This window comes from Falco rusticolus, chromosome 6 (assembly GCF_015220075.1).
Source record: "Falco rusticolus isolate bFalRus1 chromosome 6, bFalRus1.pri, whole genome shotgun sequence".
Taxonomy (NCBI): domain Eukaryota; kingdom Metazoa; phylum Chordata; class Aves; order Falconiformes; family Falconidae; genus Falco; species Falco rusticolus.
Window position 1 is genome coordinate 14,899,948 of NC_051192.1, and position 27,568 is coordinate 14,927,515.

The window sequence follows — 27,568 nt, forward strand, 5'->3', positions numbered from 1 at the left end:
AAAATAATAATCCTTTTCTTCCCCTTTTTGGGGGGGCAGGGAAAGTAGGAACAAAATCACTATGCACCCAAGAGAATAGAAACTGTAAAGACTGATGAATAATGCATAAGAAAGAAATGCACCATGCCATGGCTTCTCCTTTTCTTTTTCCTCCAGAAGAAAAAGACATTATTGTTCATACACCAGAGAAGTTTCCAGACTTTTTTTTCCACCTACCCAGTTTTAAGTTTCTCTTGGTGCTGGCCACGCTCAACCCTTAGGAAATGTCTGGAGAGTGAATTTGAGGCTACATAAAATAATGTGGCCTTGCATACAGTCCTGTATCTCTCAGAGTCCTTTACACATTAAAAATATATTTACAGCATGCAACTTACCATCTTCAACATGTTGCTAGCAGTTGGTTTCACTCCTCTCCTGAGGGCATTATGTCTGTCAACAATCAGCTTTTGCTGATCTGCTTTGCTAGTTGACAAAGCATCCAGACCTTCAGGTTCCTAAATTGCAAGAACATGTTATATTTCTTTTTAATTTGAATGTAACTAAATCCTGTATCCTGTCTAGGAAATATTAAAATACCAAGATGCTGCTATCAGCCAAAGAGAATCCTCGTGGTGGAGGAGGTACTGTGAGATGCTTTATCTCCTAAGCGTCGCTAGGGGTGCTTCTATGTGAAGTAGCACTTTCAGCGGTTTCACAGTGTAGAGGTTAACACTAATAACACTAGCTCCTGTGTCATATCTGCCAACCTTCTGTGATGGCTGAGATATCCTGGAATGCCTCGTGTGCCTGTAGACTCTTAAATTTAGGCAACTGAATCAGACTGATTTTACTATTATCATAATTTCCTTCATGAGATTTTGAGGAAACAGGATCTAAGAATCATCTGAAGACATGAATGTGCTTAACTTGTGTTCCCCTTCTTCAGTATTTTAAACATGCCTATCAATGTTTTTTATTCTAGGAACCTGTTGTTTAATCACAAGATCATAACAGACCTCTTGTGGTACTTCATCAGGACATCCCACTGAACAAAAAAAGTGCAACTGTTTTTCATGCCATAGATTTTCTTCCACTCCTGCCAAAACTGACAGCATTTTCCAAACTTTTGTTGTGTTTTCTCATTAAAACACATCCATGTGAAGAACTGAGCCTTCTCTTTATGACCATTCTCACTAGTCTTCTAGACTGAAGTATGGAGAGCAGAAATTGAGTAATTAAGGGGAAAATGTAATCAAGCCTTTGGTCACAGTAGTTTTTCTGAAGTAGAAGTAGCAAACTTCAAACTTCACACTAAGTATGGGTTGGGAGGAACTACTTTAAGTGTGTGTTGAGTATGTTAGTTCATTTAACTGTTTGAGGGAAATCGGTGATACATGTGGAGAGGATGGGACTGTGCACAAACGGAGAGGCACATAGCTCAAGGATCTGTCGGACTAGAAAGGGAGAGTAGTAGGCAAGTGCTGCCTGTAAAACTGTGGGGAATTAGTAGGAAGGGAGATCCAGATTACTGGATGTGTCTATGGAAGCTTCTGGAAAACATAGCTATCTCTGACCTAACTCATAAGTAACACTGAGTCTAGAGACAGTTTAGTGTGCAAGTGTGGAACCAATCTACTGCTTTGAAGTTAAACAAACTTCAAGGATAAATGCTTTCCAGATCCTAGACATCTACTCAGACTCTTTCTGCATGTGATCGGTGCACAGGGGAAAACCAATATTCAGTTAGACCACAAGTGCCTCGGGTCCCACCCCCATTTTCCGAGTACAAATTGTGGATCCTACCTCTCCAATGGACGGAGGCAGCACAGCTGCGAGACACAGAAATACCACTGGCAGAATCATCTCTGAAAAGAGGAGAGGGAGGATTTCATTTATTTTTTTGTGAAGCTTTCGATTCTCTGAATATATAATGCCTCTTTCTCCTGTGTATTTCCTGGTTGTTTCTTGAGTAGCAAAGTAATGTTTACTTTCTTTCCTCCTTCTCTCCTCCTCCCATTTTTAGTAGTAAAAAAATAAAATTCATTCCCCCTCTGCATTTCCAAGTTTCTATGAATCAACTGCTTTGTACATCTCATGCTCCCTGCTGTAATCCTGTCCAAATACCTTTACCTGCATTCACAGTACAGAAGGACATTCATGCTTCCCTTCCTCTAGGAAACCTTCTGCTCCTTCCCACCCTGTGGAATGGCTGGGGAGGGATGCTGCTTTTAGCTTGTTTGTGTCTGTGTTAGTCTGACGCTTCCGCTACTCCCTGTTGCTGGCTTTGACTGGACTGCGTTGGTTAAAAGGGAATTAGACACTCAGCCCAGATGCAGACCTCTACACTTAGGTGTCCGAGTCAGGATTCAAAACCCTTAACAATCAGCACAGCAGAGCCTTGCACGAGCTGAAGCAGAACTGCCTGGACCAGAAATGGACCAGCGCTGGCTTCCTGGGAAAGACTTGTTTCAGAAAGCTTTTCTGGTTTTTATTTTTTCAAAGACAGCTCTTAATTATATTACAGGTAGTGTGAAAGAACAGCAGAAATGAGAGCCTTCTCTCATGGAAGAAGCAAGCACCAGAGGCTGGACTCTAAGGCTCTGCTTGCTCAGGAGGCTCCAAGCCCCATACCATCCCACTGCAATGATCCGGGAGGTCACGTAAGTCACTTCAGTGTTCAGGTGTCTGATTGCAATCAGTCATAGGAGTTATGTTCATCTGGTTTCTCCTTAGTTACCTTGGGCAGGCAAGCAGGTGACTAGAGGGAAATTTACTTATTTTGGCATTTTTCCCAGCTTCCCACTCCCAGGGAATTTATGGGCACATTACCGCAGAGATATATTATTAGCCTAAGTTACTTGTTTTTGAGGGACTGCTGGTTTTAGTTTTAATTTATTCTTGGGGAAATGCCAATAGGCTTTGCTGATCTTTTCATATTCAGCAAAGCCACTTTACCTCGAGGCAACCAGCTTATATAAAACACAAGGTGCTCCGGCTCGTGGAGAACGTGTGGGTAAGAAAAACTCTGCTTTTTCAAATGGTACAGCAAGGCCCATTTTCCTCACTCGCTTGCTCACATTGCTTTGGGCAACCCACAGTCCCCAGCCTGTAGGCAGGGACACGGCTACAACCCTACTAAAGAGCTAAGCCCGTTGAAGTGGGCTGTGGCTGTGGGCAGCTGTTGCTTAGAGGCCAAAAAACTGGGCAAACTGGCCACATCGGTACAATTAAACTCTCACAGCCTTCAAAATAGGGTGGCTTATTCTAAGCACTTGTAGTTGAGGAAAGACCTAGTTGATCCAGGAGAAAAACACACTGGTAATTAACAGTAGAAGTCATTGATTTCCTTTTCTTAGTATTACGTTGCATCACTTAAGTTTAATTTTGACATCACCTATGCCTCCTTGGAGTACTTTATGGTCACAGAAGTCTTTTCTTACTAACTTTTCTACCACTAATTTCTCAGAGATGTTACAAAACTTCACAGCGTGTATGACCTAGGTGTTTAGCAATATAAGATTATACTCCAAATAGCATGAAAAAATCTTAATTCACTTAATTTCTAACTAGAAAGTACATAGAGGTGGTGGTTTATTTTTTTTAGCTGTACCCAAGTTGCAAGCAAAAATACGTCTTTTGAGTGCAAAATGTGATGATATGCAAATAGAAAACAACCTTTTTTGCACCTGTAACATGTTAAACCAAATTCTTTGTTTTAAAGGAAAAATAACTCTTTATTGAAATTGTGAAGCTTTCTATTTTGGAAACCAAACTGAAAAATCTAACTTAAAGACATGGGCAAAGTATTCATTCACTGTAATATTTTCTATGAATTAACTTAAAATTAAATTTAATTGGTAATGTAATACATGATATAAGTTTCAAAATGCCATTGGAATGCTTTTTAAGACCCAGTGGGTTTCCTGCTCAAAGATATTAACATACTTTTGGCAATTCCACTGATTTCAACCAAATGCTTATGGTTTATGAGATGTAAATTTAATTGCTCTGCATTAATTTCTAGGCACTGGTCCTAAAATCAGTCTCTCTGTCCCCCTCCCCTGTTCCCCCTCAATCAACATAAATCAGGACACGTGCCAAGTCATACTGACTTTCCTGCAACTCCATCTGTGTACAGGGATCTGCCACTGAAAGATGGTGCTTTAGCATCCCTAGTTTGTATGAGTTTAGCAAACTTGTGTGAATATGTTTTTCCCATCTCTCCTCCTAAAAACAGATAAAAAAAGGTGTATCCTAAATTATTCATACAATTGAGTATCTATTACAAAAGAACATCCCTGTTATTGTTATCCTTGAAAAAGACCTAAAGGGGAATAATACAAAGTGTCATTGCACTTCTATAGCATTGTTGCACAATGTCCTTTTTATCAGCCCCCTTGCACAAGAGTGGGAAGTTGCACAAGGTGGTAATTTCCCCACTCTGAAAATAGGTGGTGATAGCTACATACAGCAACAGAATATACTGAACTGAATATATATCCAATTCAATATGTTCTGTCTGTCTCTGTCTCTTTCTCTATGTACATATAATCTGCCAAGATACTACTTTCTTGCATACAGGCAGCTTTTTATCTGTTTTTGATTGTTCATCAATTTTCTCTCCCTTTTTTCATCTTGTGTTACACCACTGCCTATGTAATCCTTATTTTTCACTGAATAAAATCCTCCTTCTGTGACTGTCTTAATTTGTTCAAGAAGTCTTTTGACACTAGGTTGAATTTTAATACATGAAAAAAATTGCAATACTTAAATGAAATCAATATAAATTGTACCTTTTGTTTCCAGGAAGATCAGATGTTTCTTCTGTCTTTCTTCAGGTGGTTGTGGAAATGACTGGTGTTCTTCACTGGAGGGTGATTTATAACTCTTCTGTTTCCTGATAGGACAAGGTGACTCAGCGTCACAGGTAATATAAAATTCAAATAGTGACCAGATAGAACCGTGCATTTGTCAAATGCACATTCTTCCAAGAAGAAGGTTGTTTGTTTGTGTTCCATTTTTATTTCCTCTTACTTCTGGTACTGGAAGAGATGAACTACACTGGAACGAGTTGTATATGCATTGCTCCTTGTATGTGAGTTTGCAGTCCATGCGAACCCCAGGTACAAGGGCTCACTGCTAGTGATTGACACATCCAGTTGTAGTAAGACTTGATCTTAATCTCCAGCAATGCAAATCAACTCAGCTGGCTACTGAGGTGTCTCCAGATTGATACTATCGTTACTAAGATGGAATCTTGCTTATTGATTTTTCCATGGGGCTAAAAAAAATCCCGGGCCAAGTTCCTCTTCATGTTATGGCTTCTTTACATCAATCCTGTAGTGTAAAAGTGAAAAAAAAAGAGACAAAGATACTTTTGTAATTACTACTTTTACCCAGTATTGGATAAAGATTAAAAGATTATCATATGCACTAACATTAAAGCATATATTTTTTTTGGCATTTCAGGCTGGGTGAGGTAAGATGAGAATGGGTGGAAATACTGCCAGATCAGGAGGGAATTTGTGTGCACATTGACTGTTTCTGTCCACATTCAGTCTCAAGTAATTGCTGACGAGAGCAGTTGTCATTGTCTGCTTTTATATAAAATGTTGTTATTTTTCTATTTAAATTCAGGTCTTCCTTCCTCATGGTCACTCAAATCCTGCCCTAGTCCCTGGTGAAGTGTGCCTTCAGAATAATCTTTTGCTTTTCATTACCTGGGAAACCTGTTTATTGGCTCTACCAGACAAAATGGTAGTGGTATGATTTGTTGGTTTGTAATTACATGGAAAGGAGCATACTGTCAGCAAGTTTGGGGGTTAAACCAAATTGCAGGGAGCAGTTGATATGCTAGATTATAAGGATGAATGAATCTCAAAAAGATGAAGAAATTACTTGATGGAAAAGATGTGAAAGTAAACAATTGGGAGAGACCAACTGTCCAAGGAGCAGCTCTAGCAAAAATTGTTTGAGGGTTGTTGGTAGACAACAAGTTGCGTATGACTCAGTGCTCCCTTGCAACAGTGAGGGCTAACCATGTACTGCACTGCGTTAGACATTGCGTAGTGCAAGTGCTGGGAAAGGTGATCACAGCCACTTTTTCAGTACTTCTGAAGCTGTCTGACTACTCTGTCCAGTTTTGGAACCCCCAGTACAAGAAAGACACTAACAAACTGCAGTAAGCCTAACAAAGGGCCACCATGATGGAAAGGGGAAAGGTGGGGATGGACTCTTTTACAACAGGGACATGAGGTAAGTGCCACAGATTGCTACCCTGACTAGATATAAATGAAAATAATTTTTACACTGAGGCTTGTTAAAGCACTGAAGTAGATTGACTAGGAGGTAGTTTTTGCTTACTTGGAGGTACTCAGAATTGGACAAAGTGCTGAGCAAACTTTAAAGTTGGCAATGCTTTGAACGTGGTGTTAGAACAGATGAGCTTCAGAGGTCCTGTATAACAAAAACTATTCTAAGGTTGTGTCATTTTTGTATTGTTTGCACTGGAAAGGCACCAAATGAGACTTGCCTTATTTCACTTGTTGACAGATATGACAGTTTAATTAGTTATAGTGGGAACCTCTAATTGTTAGAGGGACTAAGTGTTACCAGTATAATTGTTATAAACATTACTAAGAAAAAGATCGTATTCAGGCAATCACTGAGCTGTGGATCCTAAGATAAAGAGGATATCCTGTTATGCTCATGTCATTCATCTCTCTGCTTTGTATACACGGAGATGTCTTGAATCAACTTCCCATGTAAGGGTAAGGCCTGTCTACAAACCCAAGTGAATGATTCAGAACAACAGCCTATCCTGTAAATAACATTCCTGTGCATGTCTGTCATGACATTTCGTAAATTGTTCCTATAGTTTATATCATAGAATCATAGAACAGCCCAGGTTGGAAGGGACCTCAAAAAAATCATCTGGATCAACAAAAGATCTTTGTCTGTGGGAAAGGGAACCTGGATGAGATTAGCAGCCTGTCCAAACACACCTTAAAAGCCTCCAGTGATGAGGACTCTACCATGTCCCTGGTGAGGTTGTTCCAGTGAATGATTGTTCTCACTATGAAAAACATATTTCTTATGTTGAGGTGAAACCTCTCCCAGTGCAACTTGGACCTGTTGCCTCCTGCCTTCTCTATGTGGCTCCTTGCGAAGAGACAGCCTCTGTCTTCTCTGTAGCAGCCCTTTAAGTCCTGGAATACTGTCATGAAGTCCTTCCTGAGCCTTGTCTTCTCCAGGGAGAAAAAACCTGACTTCTTCAGTCTTTCCTCAGAGGGTACATTGTCCATCCCCTCAACCATCTTTGTGTCCCTCCTTTGCCCCCTTTCCAATCTGTCCATGTCTTTCTTGAACTGTGGGTACCAGAACTGGACACCAGACTCAAGGTGTGGACTGACAAGCAGTGAGTAGGGTGGGATGATGACAACTTTATCTCTGCTAGCTTCTGAGGTTGCAGCCCTGTGTCCAATTTGCCTTCGTTGCTGCACCAACATGCTGCTGACTCATGTTCATCTTGTTATCCTCAAGGACCTTCATGTCCCTTTCAGCAAGGCTACTCCCCAGCCACACAGATCCTAGCCTATACTGGGCTCTTTGGTTACGATACGACATCATAACTCTCAGACTGGGCATGGAGACCCAGTTCTTCCTGCTTGTTGACTTTAACTTGTATATAAAGCACTTCTACTAAAGCTTTTCTAGTGGGAGGACTGCCACTTCCCTCTGCACAGAGGACTTGACACCCCCACCCCCAAGATTCTGAAGCAAAACTAACTGCTAAAATGTGTTATCAGGGATGATAAAAGGTGGCTGTATCAAGTGTTTTTATCTTGACTGTCAAAAACATGCATTGCATAAACACAGGCTTAGAAACTACCTCTCTGGCTCTAGAGTTCAATCTCTTATTTGAACTATAGATTTATTTGAATGAAGCACTTCTAGTCTGAATTTCCATGCCTTCCATTTCTAGACTTTGGATCTTACTTACCTTCAAGTAAAATTTGCCCTTTTACAGAAACCTCTTCTTGCTGGAGGCCTTAGTTATGTTGATCTCAGGATCACAGAAGAGTTGAGGTTGCGATGGGACCTCTGGGGAACATGTAGCATAATCTTCCTGCTCAGAGCAGGGTCACATAGAACAGGCTGCTCAGGGCTGGTTCCAGTTGGGTTCTGAAAGGCTCCAGAGATGAACAACATCTCTGGCTAAGCTATTCTAGTGTTTGACCACCTTCGCTGTAAAATAGTTTTTTTCTCAAGTTTAAATATAATTTCTTGCATTTCAGTTAGTTGCCACGGCCTCTCATCCTTTCCCTGGATATCACTGAGAAGATTATGTTTCCATTGCCTTTACACACTCCCATCAGATATTTTTACATACCTATAAGATCCACCCTAAGCTTTCTCTTCTCCAGGCTGAACAGACCCATTTCTCTCAGGCTTTCCTCATATGAGAGATGCTTCAGTACCTTTGTCATAGCATCTCTTCTCTGGAGTTGCTCCAATATGTTCATTTCTGTCTTGCACTGGGGAGCCCAGAACTGGATGCAGCTTCCCAGGCAGTGCTGAGTAGATGGGAAGGACCACCTGCCTTGACCTGCTGGCAACACTGCCTTCTGCAGCCCAGGATGCAGTTGGCCACCTTTGCCACAAAGGTACATTGTTGGCTCATATTCAGCTTGTATAGCAAGATGGCCAGGTCTTTGTAAATCTGATTTCCAGCCAGTTGGTCTCCTGCATGAACTGACGTATGGGGCTATTCTTCCTCAGGGGCAAACCCTGGTGTTTGCTTAAGCCTTTGCTTGACTTTGTAAGGTTGTAAGGTTCGTGATGGTCCGCTTCTGCATCCTGCTGAGGTCTCTGAATGGCAGCACAACCAGCTGGTGTGTGAGCCACTCTCCTCAGTTTTGTATCATGTGCAGACCCGCTGACAGTGTACTCTGTCCCATCACCCAGGTGATTAATGAGGATGGGTTATATTATTGGTCCCAGCACTAACCCTTGAGAGGAAACAACTGGGTTTTTAGTGATCTCTCCTTAGTTTATTCTGTACTGTTTTGTTCTCAGAATTAATTTTAGTATTACACTGAACTGAAATGCTTTGTTATCCCTAATCGGAAAATTCAGTATTAAGCATACTGTTAAAGTAAGATCTGACAGAAATGTAAATTCTTGAATGTTTAGTAATAGTTGATCTAATACCCTCCCCCACCCAAAAAAGCCTTATTTTTATGGTGATTTTCACTAAATTTGGGAAATTAAACTCTCTGATGTCATTGAAACTAGTTAGGCGCTTCTCCCCTGATAGCATATGGGAAAAAATGGACACTTCCAGGATGTGAATCATGTAATCCTGTATTACTTATCTAAAATATATTATATCCACAAAAGCTTACAAACATCTGTTTTACTTCATTTTCTCTAAACAAAGCCTAGAGCAACTAACTCAGCTCTAGACTTTATACTGAAGATGACTAAAGGATGATGAAGTAAATCACATCCACTGAGGAAGCAAAGTGGTCACGCACACAGAAAACATGATTATCTAAACCTCACTTTTCTAGTAAATCACATGAAGTCTCAGGCATTTATAATGGGTCTGTATGACTGGCATTGCTAATATAAAGACTATTCCTAACCATGATTTTTTTTATCCCAGCTCCATCTCATTAATCATAAGCTACTTGTTTCTATTTTTCAGACATTTTCAGACCCTCTCTGTCTCCTGAAGTCATCTTTCACCCACTCTTCAGATCTGACCATGGCTTCCACAGCCCCTGGTGTTTGCTTTCACCTATTAGATAATAAATTTTCAGCATCTTTGGTTTTGTTATGGGAAAGTGGTTAGTAAACATTTGCAGAGCTATCTCTAGATCTTCCTTACTTTTATGCCTACAACATACTTCAGTGAGGTTAGCTAGTTCTAGTCTGTGGATATTGTCTTACAAATAGGTCAAAATAATTTTATTTTGTCCTTATAATCTCCATTTATAAACCCTGTTTATCTGTACCCCTCTTTTATCTTGTCTGGTAGATAGCTAGGAGGAAAAGCATCCATTTGTTCTCATTTGTACAGCATCTTCTAAAATGGTTTCTTGGCACAGAACAGGGTCCCAGAGGTTATCACAGTAAGAACAAAAAGCACTAATAAACTACATGAAGAATCATACTTCAGATTGCTCTCACCTGTCTATAGATGTCCAGATAATGCATAGCTAGCACAAAATAGGTCTCTGGAGTCCCTCAATAGTCATGAAAGTAGGTGACATCTTTCTTTTTTCCTACCATAGACAACTGTATTAAATAAATCAGCTTCTGAAAGTATTTTTCTGTTCTTGCTGGCTACAAAGAGAGCCTGACCTAATCTAGAAGCCACAGAAGCCTCCAAAACCTCACTCTGCAAAAAAAAATTCCCATATGTTAGAGGCAGTCTCCAAATATCTAGATGTTCCTGGTCTTGTTCCACTTCATGATTGTAGAAAGAATTAGATGCAGAAAGAATCAAATTTTTCCAGTAGAGGAAAAAATAGTTGTTCTCATGGATTAGGATTAATCTCAATTGAGTTTATTCATCTAAAAATTCATTTTTAGCCTTTAAAACGGCAGGTAGCCTCCACATTCATCTTACTTAGAGGCCAACCTTGCATGACATCCCTGTTCATGCATGAAAACAGACACCTGAATTACAAATGTCAAAACATTTGAGCGAGAAATTTCACCTTTCCAACCACACAATCTCTTCTGTTCAGCAGTCCTGCTTTACACATGGGTGGAGCTGTCTCATTTTCTGTTCGCCACAAGCAAAAACCCCAAATGCTCATCTGGAATTTCATGCCTGTTACGCAAATGGAACAGTCAATAGATGTATTGCTCCTAAAGCCCAAGGAGGCCTGCTGGCAGCTTTCCCACCGGTATTTTAGACATAATGGGCCACATTCTTTTCTTATGTTCCATATGACGAAAATGTCCTCAATTACTCAAGCATATAATTTTTTTTTATTACCCTGAACAAAAGTGTGTTCTTTCCTACATATCATCTGCATTTATCTCAGGGAGATAATTCCATTGTGAACAGTATAACCCCAGAACACCTGCTTGATTAAATATTTTGAGTCCATTATTGAGAGTCCAAACTGTATTAATAATCCTGAAAGAAACTTGATGCCTCAGCTTTTATTTCTGCCTCACTTTCGTGTTTCCGAAGGCCTCAGTTTTACCAGTAAACCGATAGAAATATTGTGCCATTAAGTACAACCTTTGCAGAACAGTATCCTGAAAGCTCCACTCTGCATTTCTAGGAACAGGCTGGTTGCAAAGGCAACTGCTGGGGCACAGTGCTTCCATCCTAAAGATGATACGGTTTCTTTCAAGGGCCAATGACTCTTTCTTCTCTCTCCATCACCCCTTCTGCAGACAGAGCACAATACCCAGGCTCTTCTGGAGGTCTTCCCAGAGTACTAAAGCCAGTAACTCTAAGCAAGCATGACTTAGAAGAAGGTTAAACAACTCCTTTATTTAGTGACGTCAAACTTCTACCATAGAAAATGCATTTAGCAACAGTACATTTACTTAGAAGGATTATGTTTCAAGGATCTATTTTATTAGGCAGTCACACAGGAAAATGCAACTAAAAATAAAACTAGATTTCCATAGTTTATCTGAAAGAAGTGTTTCCATGTTTAAGGTGAGATGTCGCTTGCCACTATTTTAGTAATGTAACAAGGTTGTATACCAATATCCTTGTACCATATCATGCTTTTCTATAAGGCCTCATTTAGATCTTTGGTACAGTTAATTCCCAGCATGCCTGCTGTTATCAATCAGTTCCGATTAAAAAATGTCAAGAACCTGTTTGATGTCACAGAAGGGAACATCTATGATAACTGTTTTGGGCCTGGAAAAGATGATAGAAAAGAAGCATTCTGTGAATTTTTATAAATGTCTGATATATATATTTCTTACCCTTTGTTGAACATGGGTCTTTTAAGGAAAGAGTACATCCATGGGTATGTTCCAAAATTCAGTACCTTCACCTAACGGTGCACTGGACTGGTGAGGCTCCCATTTCTCTTTTTCCAGAAGGGTTTTTTTAGGCACAGCCTAACCTTTAGCCTGATTAAACCCTGAGGTGGTCAAATGCAAGGGTCTGTTACAGACATAGCAAAATCTTGTGTTTAAGACTAGTAATGTACTTTATTATGAAGTAGACTTGGAATTCAAAAGTAACTCTATCAAGAAATCTGAGTGGAGAAAGATTTTGTGGCAAAACTATATTTCTGTTTTTCTATATCCCTGGATATGTTCATTTATCTCTCCATGACTCAGAGTAGAGAAGAAAATCCACTGGGCAAGGTCAGTTGTGTTCACAGTGCAAATTTGTTTTCCTCCAGCACCTGCGGTTCCCCAAGCATGCACATCAGAACAAATCTTCAGGTCTTTTGGGCTGACTCAAGACAACTTGGCTAGAAATTCCATCACTGTTTCCCTGGCTGCAGTGGCATATGTGTTATCCATGAAGGACTCTGAAAACTAAAGTGTCACATCTCCTCTTACGGCCAAAGCCAGTGTCCACTCAGACTTGAAGCTCAGTATATTGTTTACTATTTATTATGTCCTTCATCAATGTGTAGAGGATGGAGAAGGCTCCAAGAGCCAACAGAGCTTCTGTGGACCTTTTCAATATCTCCAGGAACACACGTAGGCCCTCGTTAATGGAAGTGCAGAATTGCACCCTGTGGCCTTTCACTGAAAGAGAAAAGCCCCAAATCTTTTTGAACTGTCTCCCACAAAAAGGCCTTGTCTTGATGCCATGAACAGGAAATGTTCAGGCATAAATTCATCACAGTTGGAGAATTTAACAATTATTTCTATGAATAATGTGCTTCCAGTTTTATTAAGAAACCCCAAAATCTTTGGGAATAATTTCTTTTCCTTCTACAGGTTAAAAACATATCCTGGTATCAAGTACCTGGACATGATTCCAGTTGGCTTCTAAAGTAATATTGTATTCATCGTCACACTAAATTCTACACATATAAAGGTAATAAAAGCTGAATCTTTTTTTTTTTTTTCCCCAGGTATTCTATGTTAATAGACATACGCAATACAGGAAACTTTATCTATCAACCTAAACAGCTAAAGAACCACTGTGCCAAAACTAAGTGTCATTACAATGTAAGAAAGAAAAACAGACAATGCTACTGAATCACGTAGTTTGTTTCTTCTAAAGAAGCAAGTATTGGCAGCCTATACATTATAGCTGTGGCTGCCCCTGGCATTAGTGGCTTATATAGTCACATCCCCTTTGAACTCACTTAAAAACAAGGTTTACTAAGAAAAATGGTGAAAAGTTCTGAATGAAAGAATATTACAAGGGCCATTAAGACCACATGCTCCAAGTCCTTTTGGTACCTGAAATGGAATTAATTTAAACAAACACAGCCACCTACATTTGAGCAAGACTCCTTTCAGAGACTTTGGAAATTAAAAGATATCTTTGGGACATGCTTCATCCCATCCTGAAGTTAACATCTACACAAAATCATACTGCATCCTAGAAGTACCTTTTTATCTTATGATTATTGAATGGTCATATTTTTTAGTTCTTCCTTTTAAAAAAATATTTTTATTTAACTAATTAATGAAAAAGATACTAAAAGTTAGCCTTGTTAAGATATACAAGTGTAGCAGAAGCTGAGGGAAATGGGTGAAGGAAGGGACTAGCACATTCAAAGTTGGTGCACAACCCCTGGAGAGTTAAGTCTTTTCTGTTCTTTTCACAGGGAATTTCTGTAGCTTCTCTGGTTTGTGTGCCATGTCCCCTGGCTTCTTGCGCTGGGGAAAGACACATTTGAGAAGACAGTCTGAGAAAAAGTAGAATCCAGTCAGAGCCAGGGCAAGAAGAGAATGCCAAATGCTAAAGTGTGGAAGAGAAAGTGAACTCTGTTGTTAGATGAAGGCTGGGTTTGTGAAGGTTAAGAGGGACTTTTTCGTGCTCATGAGAAAGCAAAAAAGAAGGACCATAGGGGCGGAAGAGAAGTGAGAATGTTCAGTACTGTTGGGTTGTAACTGTGATTGTTATCTCTCTGGCAAGAACCCCTGAGGATTCTAAAAATTTCAGTGGTAAAAATATTCCTGGACATATTTTAATAAGCATCAATGAATGTGTCCAGCCAAGTTATCTCAGAAAAGGGGAAGTAATATTAATTGCCGGATGCAATAAGAGGAAACAAGAGGAAAACAGTTGCTTGTCAAATGCAGGAAGTTTGTGGCTCAGTGACAAATGGAATTTAATTTTTGTACACAAAGCCAGCCCTTCCTTTCTCCTTCTTCTCTTACAAAAAAATGTCATTACAAGAGATTTGCACGATGCAGATCTTGTATACTCTACATCCACCAGAAGGGGATGAGCATCCTCTTCGGGTATGTCCTCAGTAGTAAGAGTAAAGAAGGCTGAGCAAGCTTGGATTATTTGCAAGAAGGAAGAAATGTCTCCATTTATGGAGCCATGAGCCCTGCCTGGGGATGAGGGTTATCTGCCTTTGATCACACACCATACTGCACCGTACTGCTTAGCTGTGTCTTAGCTGGCTGGTACTTGCAGTTCTGTGCTGTGTGGGTGACAACTTGCAGGGTTGGATCTCCACATGCTCAGGGAAGTTTGAAGTGGAGACATGTAAGAGAGGATTTTGTTGCTGAAACATGGATGTCTGTTCCTAGTTTTGCTATAGCATGGTTGAGACATATGCATGGTACTGACAGGTATTGCACAGCATTTATAGGAGACCGCCCTTCTGGAGTGTCAGGTGAAGGCTAGATAGGGCATCCTGCAGTACGTAAAATAACCCTAAATGTCTATTTTCAGGCAAGTGAATCACATCCCTATTGTTTCAGGCATCATGAGTTATGTTACCTGGCCTCAGTTATGCTTCCAAACCTTGGGGATTTCCCAGAAGCTGTCTGTCATATCTTCATGGTTTCTAAAATGACACTAAATACCAAAGTTTGGGCAGCTGAATATAGCCCAGTCTCTGATCCAGTCACTTTCCTTCAGATGTTGAATTCAGTTACCTCAACTTCATCGCCTGGCACTGTCTTCAGATGCTGTAAGATATTCTGCCTTAACATTAGCTACTGGTTCAGGAAGTTTGAGCTTACCATTCATGTTTTGTCATATCTGACAGCCCTGGGTGGCTGTCTCAGATATGCCAGGGCATCTTACACAGCCAGGAATAGCTAAGCTTAGGGAAAGAAATGGAGACTCAGCTGTCTAAGTATTAGGCATATAGTCCCTCTTAGAACTCTAATCCATACTCCATGAGCATAAAATTCAGACACTTCTATCCAATTTCTATTGTACAGGTCTTTTCTGAGTCTTAGGAAAGGGTGAACCACCCTCTACAGGCGCCTGTATCTCTGCAGTGCCTGAGTGATCCTCTGGCAGGATTCAAGTTCACACACCTAATGGCTGGTGTCTACACTTGACCTGCATGTCCTGACTCTTGTAATCACTGGCAGATTCAGTTGTCTACAGGCATCCAGAGACATTAGGAATGTCTTTGAATATTAGATATAGTAATGGGGGCCATGGTGTTTGTTTAGATTTCTTGATTATGCTGAAAGAGTCATGCAACCAGTGGATCCAAAATATGTCTCTCAGAGTCTCCAGAAAATCAAGGAGTTTCTTGTGCCATTTGTGTACTCCAGCACAGATGCTTTATTTGGTTAGACCTTGAGCAAACAAGGCTTTTCCAGTCCTGATCTCTGACTGAGATGCTGAGATGCTTCCTTTGATTTCCCTGAATCCTGCATTGTGTTTGCAGGCAGGATTCAGCTGGTCCTGTAGAAGACAACACCTTTTTATTATGGTACAAGACCCAAAAAGGGTATATCTTTTGGAGCCCTAGCACATTGGATGAACACTGTGACTTCACTGCAGTGTACTAATCTAATGCAGTAAGGATACAGCATCCTAACAGCCTGGCCCTTGCCGTGGTAGACTGATGAAAATGCAATGCCAGGTGCCATGTAAGTACCCAAATGAAGGTGGATTGTGATGGGGTGATTTGTAGGTCATACTCAGCCTGGGCCATTCATCCATTCACAGGTTTCTCATCAAGCCTTTTTCCCTTATGTTTGTCTAGGCATTAATGGAAATAACTTTCAAAGAGGAGACCTCCTCGAGTAAATACTGCCACAGGTGAGTTCTGGGTATGGAAGGAAGATGTTACTAACCCTGCAGTTAGAGTTTAGATCTTACGAATCTGATTTTAATGAAACCATTAAATACGCCTTCTTTGTTTGCAAGATCTGAGACTTACATAGAAGCACTTTCTTCCTTGGATTTGATTTTTTTCCTGTGTTTTGTTTTTGTTTTCATGCTTGGACCTGAGCAATAGCCAGTGATGGCTGTTTCTATGTGTGTGTGTACGTGTGTTTGTGAGCCCAATGCCATATTTGAAGTCTTTCACCTCACGCTTGTCTGACAGCTGACCAAGTACTGAAAGTGTCTGTCACAGACAGATTTTCACTGCAGTTCACAGCTAACATAACAGAGGGAGAGGGGAGGGGAAAGACAGTTCACAAAATGTATGAGGAAACGTGTCGGGAAGATGCAGGGATCTCTGTGCAGACAGAGTGTCTTTTGTCTCTCGGGCAGAATGACTCCCTGGCTCCAAGCCCACAGCGAAGCAAATAACAGAGCAGATTCATTATGCCTTAATGTTGCTACATGACAGTACATCTGGGGATTAAATTATAGACAAAGGTGGGCTCTCTCTATATTATTTTTTTTATAATCTCAAGAAGTTGCCATTGTCTCACCATTCAATAGCTTCTTTGTATTCACTAGATCTGCACACGAAGCCCAGAATTGCCTTGCTCAAAATCAGTTACAGTTCCATTGCAAATGTTTTTTTCATATTAGCTTTCACTCCATTTCTAAAAGAACAAGGGCCTATTATTGATCAGTTATACAAAACAGATGGTGTTTTTCTTTTTTATATCAGAGGATAACATAACCATGTTTAGGTATGCATGCTAAGATCATTTTTAACAAAGTCTTCATATGTTAGAGTCTAATGTCTGGTCTAAGCTAGTCATATAGATATCCTGTAGTGATTAAGCTGAAAAAGGCATCAATGGAGCATGATTTAACCCACTTGAACAACTAAAGATGCATTGCATTCTGGAAATGCTTGTACTACTCTGTTGATTACAGAGATCTTTGACACAGATGTCTGTCTTACAGATAACTAAAGGATCCCAATTTCTTCTGAACACTCAAAAATTTTGACTTTTTAATGAAGATTTTTCTTTCTACTTAGATTTTTCTTTTCTTGTTTTGTTAAAGCCAGATGTGACTTTACTTTTTATTTAAAATTTTCTGAGTAATTAAATAAAACTTTGAACAAGGTTGTGTAAGAATCTGTGACCAAAGAAACAAAGAAAAATCCCCCAAATCCATATTAAATATTCACACTATTTTTATAGTTATTTACAGGTGGAATTTTACACTTTCTCCATTTTGCTAATCACTGTTTTTACCCATCCCCCTGAACTTCCAGGACTGATAAATGTCTCATTTTCCTCTGAGGTTCTTGACACTTTTTTCTATGCTTTGGTAGCTGCATAACCTTGTGTCATTCAGCTGTAATGTAATAGTGGCTTAGCTTAGGAAGCAATGGCTCTGCACAGAAATAGTTTATTGCTTCAGTAAGATAAATCTCCATGAGTTTTCATATGTCAAGGGGTACTCATTTGGTGTTATACCTCGTCCAGATGAGTAATTTCTTAAATATCCAACCACAGCTCAGCAATTGCCATCAAGGATCCTGCTGGCACCCAAAACAGAGCCTAGAAAAATGAGTCTAGAGAAAGCATCAATAATTTTGTTGGTAGACTTGTGAACTATATCCTGGTTCCATGTACAATGTTTTTCTCTTCTGAAACACCTTGTTTGATTTTAGAAGCACAGAGTTTTCCTAATGTATAAAATGAACGGTAATTTTCAGGTTTTGAACTTGCACAGTAAGCCCAGAAGAAAGGCACAGCACATAAAAAGAGTAAATACACAAATATGAGCCTAAATGCTGCCAAATAAGTGATGCTGTCACCCATTCAGTTTGTAAGAAAGAAAAGGTAAATAAATTTTGAAATGGAAGGGCTGGAGTTTAGGTCTTAGCTCTGTATCCTCTAAGGCTTTGTTGTATGTGTATATATTTACATATATATTGTCCTATATGTACATACATAGGCTCTCTATCCTTGTCCCCCTCTCTGTACATACATACAGAAATATACATATGTGTATACACATATAAGCATAGCAAATAAATCTGTGCCAGGGGCTGATCTCTAGCTGTGAGACAAGTTGGTGAGCCTGTCAGCCTCCAAACTGGATGACTGCAGTAACACTGCCTGTTCAGGATGGTCTCTGCCTCATGCTGGTTCTTGAACCATGCTTGGACATTATTTGGGAAAGACTTAGACAGGTACTCTACCCGTTACAGTGCTGAGAGAATCAATGGAGTCTGCAGAGCTATTAATTTTGGCTATGTTGACTCAACCTGCACTGGCTGTAGCAGGAGCCCAGGAACCTAACTTGAACATGGACACCTCTGTATACATGCTCAAGGGCAGGTCAGCTGAATTCTACCTTCATCCTCTCAAGGCAGCTTTGAAAGTGAAAACTCACAGCTAAATTGATTTGCTCAGATAGACATGTAAAGAATTTTCTAAATTACTCCATTTCTTTCGTATCTTATTTTTTTTAAAATAGAACCTTTAATGTGCCATTTGAATGTTCTCTAATAAGAGAACAATATTATAGGACAATAGAATAACTCCCAAAACAAAAGAAGCAGATCTTTCCAAAGCCCAAAACCAATGCAGTACATTTAAAATCACTGCTTTTTTACTCCTACTGGTACTCATCCTGCACCAGTGAAGTCTTTGTTCATTTTAGTACACACAGAATAAGAGCCATCTTTACTTTACTATAAATTAGCATGAATTTCGGGCCATATGTTGACTGCATACTACAGGTACGTAACCTGGACACTGTAAGATTAATGGTTTATAATCTAAACAGTGTTTAGAACACTTAATGATTTCCATCTATCCATTGGATTTTCTCAATATGGGTGTTGTTGGCTTGGTGCACACATTATAAGCAAGATATTTGCAAATTTCAAGTACCACAGAGGCCATGAAGCTGACTGGAGGCTGGAGTTATGACATAAATAGAGATGCTGAGGAAGCTGTATTTGTTCAGCTTAGAGAAGAGAGGGCCAGCCAGGAATGTCTAATTTCTATTTCAGCAGGGGCTGTAGAGAAGACAGATACAGATTCTTCTCAGAGATGCACAAAAAAAACCATATAAAAATACACAAGGGAATGGGTATGGGGGGTAAATCAAGGTGGGAGGAAGAGGTGAGGCCAAAAGAAAGTCCCATTTCATTGTTCTTACATTGTAAGAAGCTTACAAGAAAGGAAAATAAGAGCTTCATCAGCGTTAATGTTGGGGAAGAGAGTAGTTTCCCACAGATAAGCAAAAATTTCAGTAATGGCAAAAATATATTGGCTGTGTCCTGCAGAAACCAGGCCACCATGACAATCATAGAGATCCCAGGGATTAGTACAGATGATTTGGGTCTTTCTGCCTTTTTTCATTCCTTTTCCTCTGACTGTCTTGAGATGGGGGGATTCTACTGTAGTCTAGCTGTGTAGAGGTGCTCATGGACAACAATAGCTACTGATTATTCTGCTTTTTTTTTTTTTTTTTTTTTAATTGAAACCGTCTCTGCTTGAATAACTGCTGTATTTCTCCCCAGCACTCTTTCCTCTCCATTTTTCTGTGCTTGCTGCCAATCTGCAATAGCTTTAGTTATACAGGGTAACCTATTTAGCAGTGCCTGTTAGTGGCACCCATATGGTCCATGATGGAAACCTCAGCTTTACGTTCTTGAAAATTTCCATACCCTGCTAACTTTTCCAAGCTGTCCCCACCTCTGTTCTGTGTAAGTGTATGTCCTAAATCTTGTCATTTCCAGATCAATGGAGCGCCTGACTTACTGAAAACCCTATTCTGGCAGTTGTTACAGCGTGCAGCTGACTTAAAACAGAGAGCCTGTTTTTCTGGGGACTACTCAAACCTTAATGTTAAATATTCCTTGATGAGTCAGTTGACATTGACTATGACTGTAGGCGATTAATATGAATTTCCCAAATGACAGTAATTTTCTTTTGGTAATTTCCTTTTATTTTGTCTCAGAAACAATTTCACATGGGCAGACTATGACAGGTTGCTACTGTGAATCTGCTGCAATGCTTCCAGGTATTCACAATATTGTTTGCATTGCTAAATGCGGTGAGGGAAAAAATACCAAAGTTAGGGGAATATGCTCTGCTGAAGCTGATTAAAGAGTTCCTTCAGTCTGCAGAGTTATGACAAATAAAAACCTCCTGCACACAAACCCAAGTTATCCAGGTTGTCTGTTAATGAAACAGATGTCAGTTTGCTTAAATGTTAGGCTTCCTTTTTTTCTGTACTTCAAATCCTTGAATTTCTGCCTGAGCAAAAGTTACAAGTGTGCTCCTGCATCACATTTGCCTACATGGTAAGAAAATTCCTTTATTTGGCTCTTCCAGAATTAAAAAGGGGGTCTTATATACAAAAGAAAATGTTGGAGAAATCAGATCTCATTCCTTTGATCTGGTGTTCATCTTATTCATAATTACTCCATTGGAAAGGCAATTATAAAGTAGTTTGACAGAGGGTAGAATTCATCTGACCTAAGAATCTTTTCACCTTAAGGATCTCAGTCTAACGGATTGTGTAGGCTTCCTGTGTGGTAGATGGAGAGACCATTGAAGGAAGGCTGTTCATCACACCTTTCCAGATTTCTCCAAACAGTAGGATAAACATTCTCTGCAAGAGATTCATTTTCTCCAGTGATCATGGACAGACTAGATTGGATCAGATCCCTAACGTTTAGAAATCTGCAGCTAGGCAAGACACCTTGAATTTTCTTTAGGAGTTTAGAAACATGGGAAAAAAAAAAAACCCAAAACAAAAAAACAAAACCAAAAACATTGTAGTATCTCTGAGAGTTACATTGTGGTCAAAAGTTGGAAGCACCTTTGTAAAAACAGTATCTTTCTTGAGTTTTCTCAAGTGGTGTCAAGGCAAATAACATTGAGGAAAAAAAGATTAAGAAGTTCCAGCTGTTTTAGCAGGGAATTTGATTGACATACAAGGAGAGGCAAAGCAGAAATATTCCTAGTTAATAGACAGCAAGACTTAATAGGAAATAAAGGCTAACTGGAAGATGATACAGTATAGATAAGTTATAATACAGCCATACTATAGTTGTACAGCACAGTAGGCATAATTAGTTGTTATTTAAATTTGGAAATGTGTTCTTATAACAGCTATTTTGTATTGTACCACAAGTACTAATCTCTTCTGTGCCAATGATATAACCCTCTTCAGTATTTTTCTACCTCAATGATGCTTTTATAGGAACCAGGATAGTATGGGTGTATGGGTGTGTTGGATCTGTGGGTGGCTGCAAGAGTGTCTCTGTTTCCAGTGTGAGCAAGTGCCTTCGTACTTGCAAAAACCTGCTGAAAGGAAAGGGGACATGCAGCTAGCATGGATTACTCTGCAGTTAGCATTAGTTGTGTTCTTTAAGCCTCGAAGACTGCATCTCTCGTGAAGCCCAGAGTTGTGGTTATAATCTGGGCAGGAACACCTGAGGTGGTTTTCCTCTTTTTTTTTTTTTTTTAGTTTGGGTTGATGACACTAGAGGGACTGTTCTCAGCTGCTCCAGGCCAGTAGGATGAGTGTTTCACAATCATCTTTAACCTTTCTCATGTGAAGAAGAGAAAGAGGATTAATTTAGCATCCCTGTGTTATGGGTTATGTGCATGTTAGGGGTGCAGGTATGTCTAGTAGTCATGTCCTGGAGGAATGACACCCTGCCCCTAGTGCATCCTGCTGACGCTCTTATCTCTCAGAGGAATTGTGAATGGATGGCGTTGAACATGCTAACAACCGGTTGGCTTGGGATGGTGCTTATGAGTAGGACAGGGAAAAGGGGCAGTGTCAGAGAACACTGAAGGGAAAAGGCAAAGAAGGGATTTTTCACCTCCAGCTTGGGCTCAGCCACAATCATCTCTTTGCTAAGGGCTTGGTATCCCCCCATCTCTTCAGGTTTTATCAACTTCATTTATTTCACAAAATTCTGTTCCACCAGGCTAACCAGCAAAATGTATGCATATGCTCCACTGATACCAGCTCATTTGACACTGGTTTTGTAAGGTTGGTATGGGTCCACAGGAGCCATCGCATTTGAACATTGGAAAGTCATTGCACTCCTAGGCGTGTTATTTACCACTTACCACTTTTATTCTTTGAAGTCATATAAAGCAAGCAGCATGTCTCTTCTCCTTGCTTTTTAAAAAGAGGCTTTTTCCCAACAGGTGATGCAAATAGTATCATACTCACAGACATGCACTGAGGCAGCACTCCAGCTGACCATGGATGGGTGAGTGAATGGCTCTTACCCCTCTATGCAGCTGCTCTTTGACATCAGTGAGAATAGCCCCACGGCAACAATACTAACAGAGGATATAAGAAGCAGTTACTCCTTTGGCATGGATGCCACTTCCACGAGTAGGACAGTATGACTCATTTGCATATATTTATATGACTAGCATATAGATGCCAATGCCTTATCTGGTCAGCCCCATTCTTCCTTTACAGACGACAGAAAAAAATAGGGGCTTGAGGGCACCAAACTCATTTTAAGGTCCATATAAAATAGGTGAGATGTTCACATTCTTCTTCATTGGGTTTAGCCACACTCAAGACTATCCCATGTTGTCAACACTGTGGACATAGGGGCTTGCCCATACATCATAGGTATCTAGAGCAATCTGAGATGCCTCTGGGCATGGGTCTAACAGGGAAGGGTGATTATATAGCGTATCCAAAGCCTTCTGGAGAAGCAGCTGAATGCTAGATAAGACACCTCTGAGTGCTTAAAATGACCTTACATGTAAACATTTAATCTCATCCTATTTTTCCACTGGTAGCAACAGTAACTTGGTCATCTTGCTCAGATGTACAGATTACACCGTAGATACTCCAACCTACAGACCAGTGCTGAATATCACCCTTAAAGTTAGATGACCTCAATCTCACCCTTACAAGTGTACCTAAATTCAAGAAACTGAGACCATGTCAATATGTACTGAAAGTACCTGTTAGCAAAGGTTGCAAGACTCAATGTTCTTTAAAACTGAGGTAGGAGTTTTTATTCTTTTATGTATGTAACACAGATACCACGCTCTGTTGACTTCTTTGATTCACAGTAAAGCAAGCAGTCATGGGTAATATTCACACTGATTTACTCATATTTGTTCCGAATTTAAAAGGCCATAACAGTTAATCCCATCTCGGTTTACATGACAAGTAGTCCGTTATATACTAGATATGAATGCATTTGTTAATAAAAACATGTATTGTTTAAAGCAAGCAGGCAAGTCAAATCCTCCTGACTGAACTTGGAATGGATTAACCAACTCAACATTACTAAAGCCACACAGAATCTTCACAAGTGTTACTGTCATCTACTCACTTACTGCTTAGTCCATTGTTGCAAAGGGGAGGACAGTGTCTGCAGGGGATTCTCTTGGGGTAAGGTGTGTAAATCCAGATCACTAGATTTATTCTGAAATTTTGAAATTATGTAGAATGAAACAAAATCATTTCTTCTTATCTATTGCAAAGAAGACAAGAAACCTTGCTCCCTGGTACTGCAGCTTCTACCCAATTAATCAAGGGAGAAATGAATACCTAGAGTCTATCTAATTTTCAGACAACTGAATTCCAAGTTACATCAAGTTCTAGGACTGGCAGAGAAATGTTGGTCTCACTCATTTTCATAGCCTTATCTGTTGTAGGGAGAACTTAACGGTAGCATAATTAGATGGGTTCTGAAACTGAGCATATATCCTAACAGCAGTACTCAGCAGTACCTAGCTCTTGCAAGTAGTAAAATCCTGGCACAATGTTGGGATGTATTGCTGCCATTGTTGCTGCTATTGGCAGTGCTACACAGCAAATTGGTTCTTCCAATGCAGCATAAATTTTATAGTTCAAGCAATACTTAGGATTGGTTTCCCACCACTGTCCTGGATGCTTTTGGACCATTAAACATGAAGTTTAGGTTTCATCAAACTAGTCCTGGAGTGAAGATAGCCAGGAGGGGTGTATACTTGGATAACAGGATTTTTAACTATAGGAAAACTCTAGACAATACACATTTTGAGAGTTTGCTCCCTTTTGTCAAGGAAAGGTTATGAAACTATTCAGGCATCTCCAGAATTAAGGAGAATGGCATACAAATGAGACAAAGCAAGTGCTTCAAAATAGTATTTTGGACACATCTCAAATGTCCTTATCAACACCGAGCTGATCATTCTTGCATGCCTGTATGTACCTTACACACTTTGACCTAACTTCCATTTCTACCAAGGTTTCTTTGGTCTACTGTGACAGCCTAAAGGGAACTTCAAATGTGAGCAAATGTCTTGCTACTATCCCATCTCACCTGTTTACATTGCCAAAATCACACTCATATACACAAAGACTTTGCGTATATGAGAATCTGACTCTGTACTTTAAACTGTCATTTTTTTAGTATGAAACAGCTTAAACCTTAACCCTTTCCTGAGTCCCCTTATCAATGCCCTGAATCTCATCAGGTAGATCTCATCTTTGAAGGAAGGCTTTCTCTTCACCCTTTTCTGATTCTTGCTTTGCCTTAGTATCCCCTTTCTATCTTAGCCGAGGAGAGTAAAAATTATTGCTGGCAGCTGATACAGATTATCAGCCTTCAGAGCTGCTCAGTGCCATCAGATTCAGGTTTCCATTCTCCTAGTGTAGATTTTACCAGCTTGCTTAGCTGTTTGCTGCTTTACATTCTCTGCTCCAGTGCATCAGATAATTCAGAAACTTTGTGCTTTTGGAAATACTGTTGTTATACTTCTTGCTCCTCTTTTGCCTATACACAAAAGAATGCCAAGAAGTTTATACCAGTCAGAAAATATTCGAGAAAAACAAGCAAACTTACTTTCACATTGACTTCCATAATTAGAATTATAAGATAAAGTTCACTTGTCTGCCTAAGTTTTAGCATTCTTTGCAGCAGTTTCAGACATTAAGAAAATAAGGGCTGAGTAACACAATTAATTCAAAGGATAAAATAAACTACTGAAGGAGGTTTGTCTGCTTTGGTGGCTTTATCAAAGGTTGAATATAGAAGCTGATATTTTTAACACCTCTAACTAAGAACTGTGTGTGTCCAGAGTTTTAGGACCTGTTGAGTTTCTTAGCCCAGTGTGCACGGGTAGTTCAACTGTCTGCAGTGTTTAAAATTGCTTATAACTCTCATGGGCACTGTATTTCTCTAAATCTATAAAAACTGGCCACGTAATCAAGTTTTTCCTTAAGGAATTAGATCCCCAAATATAGATATCTAATCTCTTAAAAGAAACTTGTTCTCATTTGCTTAGTGTACCAAAAGTTTCATGCAATATAATGATAAACTTTTAACTTAGCTGACTGATTGAATTTTTAGTTAATAAATACTGAGCTAAAGCTACATTCCTCGGTTGCTTGTCAAACCGGTTGTTGATTTCATTTCAGTAATATTTGAAGAACTGCTTACTGAATAAAGAAAACTTCCATACTCGCACAAATTTCCAGCATTATTGGCTAATTAAGGCTTTGTCTACACTGGCAGCTGGGGACTTTAGGCAATCTCATGCCCATATGCACTAGCCATTTACATTGTAAATCTTTTGGCTAGGTCTTAAGTGACAGTCTTGCCTGATGCTGCAAAAAATGTTGGCATGAGGCTGATCTGACCCCTTTATACCATGTGCTTTGAAATTATCTGGGCACACAATCTGTAAACACTATAAATCGATCTGCTGCAATCCCGCAAGTTCCTGTTTTTGACTTCTTGTAGTTCCTGCAAATCCTTTCCTTTCTTTTTGCCACTGGTAAGTACAGTCAATCTCAGAAAAATGCAGAAAATCCACAACTGATTATAAAAAGAACTCAATTTCATGTGCTATAAGGGAAACTGTGATTCACCTTAGCCCTTAGTCAGGTAACATAGACATCAGATACATGATTTATAGTCCTTGGGAACTGGGACACACACACACACACACACACACACACACACACAGAGTGTAGGTTCACTGCAGACAATTCAAAGTTGGTCATAAATACCAGATTAGCTTTCCTTTGTAAAATATCATGAAGACAACATTTCAAGGTAGCTCATGGCAGAGGCATAATATTTAACAAGATAAAATAAAATTTATCTTACAAACTTTTTTATGCACAGATTTTTCTAAGTCTTAACTGTTTGCAAAGATCTTGTTTTCATTACCTAAGCACCTAAGAACAAATTGAGCCTTTGACTTACACGGAAGTGCAATACATATTGACAAAAAATATTTTAAAGACTAACAGGCTGAAAACACAAGGAATGCTAGAATTTCTCAGACCACTCAGAAAGCAGCCTGTTTTTACTGACTCTAAACCATGGCATTTTTTACTGCTCATGACATTGTGTTCAGTGGCTAACAGTAGTTTCTGCCCTTATTTTCTACAGATCCTCTCCTTTTTTTTCCCCGATTTTCTGCATTTCTCACCATCATCAGTACTAATTATTCCTCTGGTTAAAAGGGTGAATGATGATTTATAATATCTACCTTCTTGACCTCTCTCAGCTCCACAGCATAATGCATAAATAAGTAGTACTATCCATCCTAAATCCTGTCTAAAGTAGAACTGGATCTTAGATTTTTTTCCATAAAGTCTCCCTTTTCTTAAGAAAAAATAAAGGTGCTCACACAGGTGGAGGTAGATATGTACATTAAGAGAACAGCATCCCTTTCAGAAGGGACTGAAGTTCCAGCTGAGAAAGAGAAACATGTAGGACAAGCAGACTGTATCTTCCTCTGCGGAGGCTGCAATGTGAGCAGCCTTAAAGGTGGCCTGGTAAGAAAGCAAAAATTACTGAACAGAAGAAAATGTCTGCTGAAAAATACTGGCAGAGAAATTGCCTGCCAGCCTGGGAGCTGTGAGCTTGGGAACTAAGCCTTCAAACTAGACACATCCCTGAAAACTGCAGCTGGCCTCTTTGAAGTATAGCTGGGATACCCAGAAGACAGAGGCATCCTGAGATACCATTGATAAGCACAAGAAACTGTAACAGCAATTTATTGCCTGAAAAAGTGGAATCAGTCTGTGAAAATAAAACTGTTTCAAAGAACCAAAACCATCACCATCTATTGGCTGGTTCAGGTGAAAAATCAGAATTAAGAGCACCTACTGGCTCCTCAAACTGGTGATATCCTATAATCTCGTATGTCTCTATGATATAAAAAAGACATATTTTTTATCCAAAATGGAGTGTCTGCCTCTGAGGGCTTCCCATTCTGCATATACCTTTCCCTTGCCGTGCCTTGCCGTGCCTTGCCTTGCCCT

At 39.7% G+C, this 27,568-nt stretch overlaps 1 protein-coding gene and 1 long non-coding RNA gene across 6 annotated transcripts in view; one reads left to right on the top strand and one right to left on the bottom strand.

Annotated features, from left to right (window-relative positions):
- LOC119149856 (cysteine-rich venom protein TEL1-like) overlaps positions 1-5,631 on the bottom strand; it is a 10,569-nt gene extending 4,938 nt beyond the window's left edge. Inside the window, exons 1-3 of the mRNA XM_037391696.1 lie at positions 4,773-5,631; positions 1,783-1,844; positions 375-494 (exon numbers count right to left, since the gene is read on the bottom strand). Of these exons, the coding sequence (XP_037247593.1) occupies positions 375-494; positions 1,783-1,844; positions 4,773-4,947 (357 nt within the window). The 5' untranslated portion in view covers positions 4,948-5,631. The remainder of the gene's footprint in view (positions 1-374; positions 495-1,782; positions 1,845-4,772) is intronic.
- The window catches only part of LOC119149859, a 43,427-nt gene that overhangs the window by 3,592 nt on the left and 12,267 nt on the right, over positions 1-27,568 (top strand). The window contains exons 2-6 of one of the 5 annotated variants that reach the window (XR_005104883.1): positions 2,504-2,639; positions 4,818-4,906; positions 5,617-16,017; positions 16,134-16,189; positions 22,477-22,530. This is a non-coding gene — a long non-coding RNA (uncharacterized LOC119149859). Of the gene's footprint in view, positions 1-2,503; positions 2,640-4,817; positions 4,907-5,616; positions 16,190-22,476; positions 22,531-27,568 lie in introns of those variants that run through there. The other 4 variants (XR_005104882.1, XR_005104881.1, XR_005104879.1 and 1 more) reach the window with 4 other exon arrangements.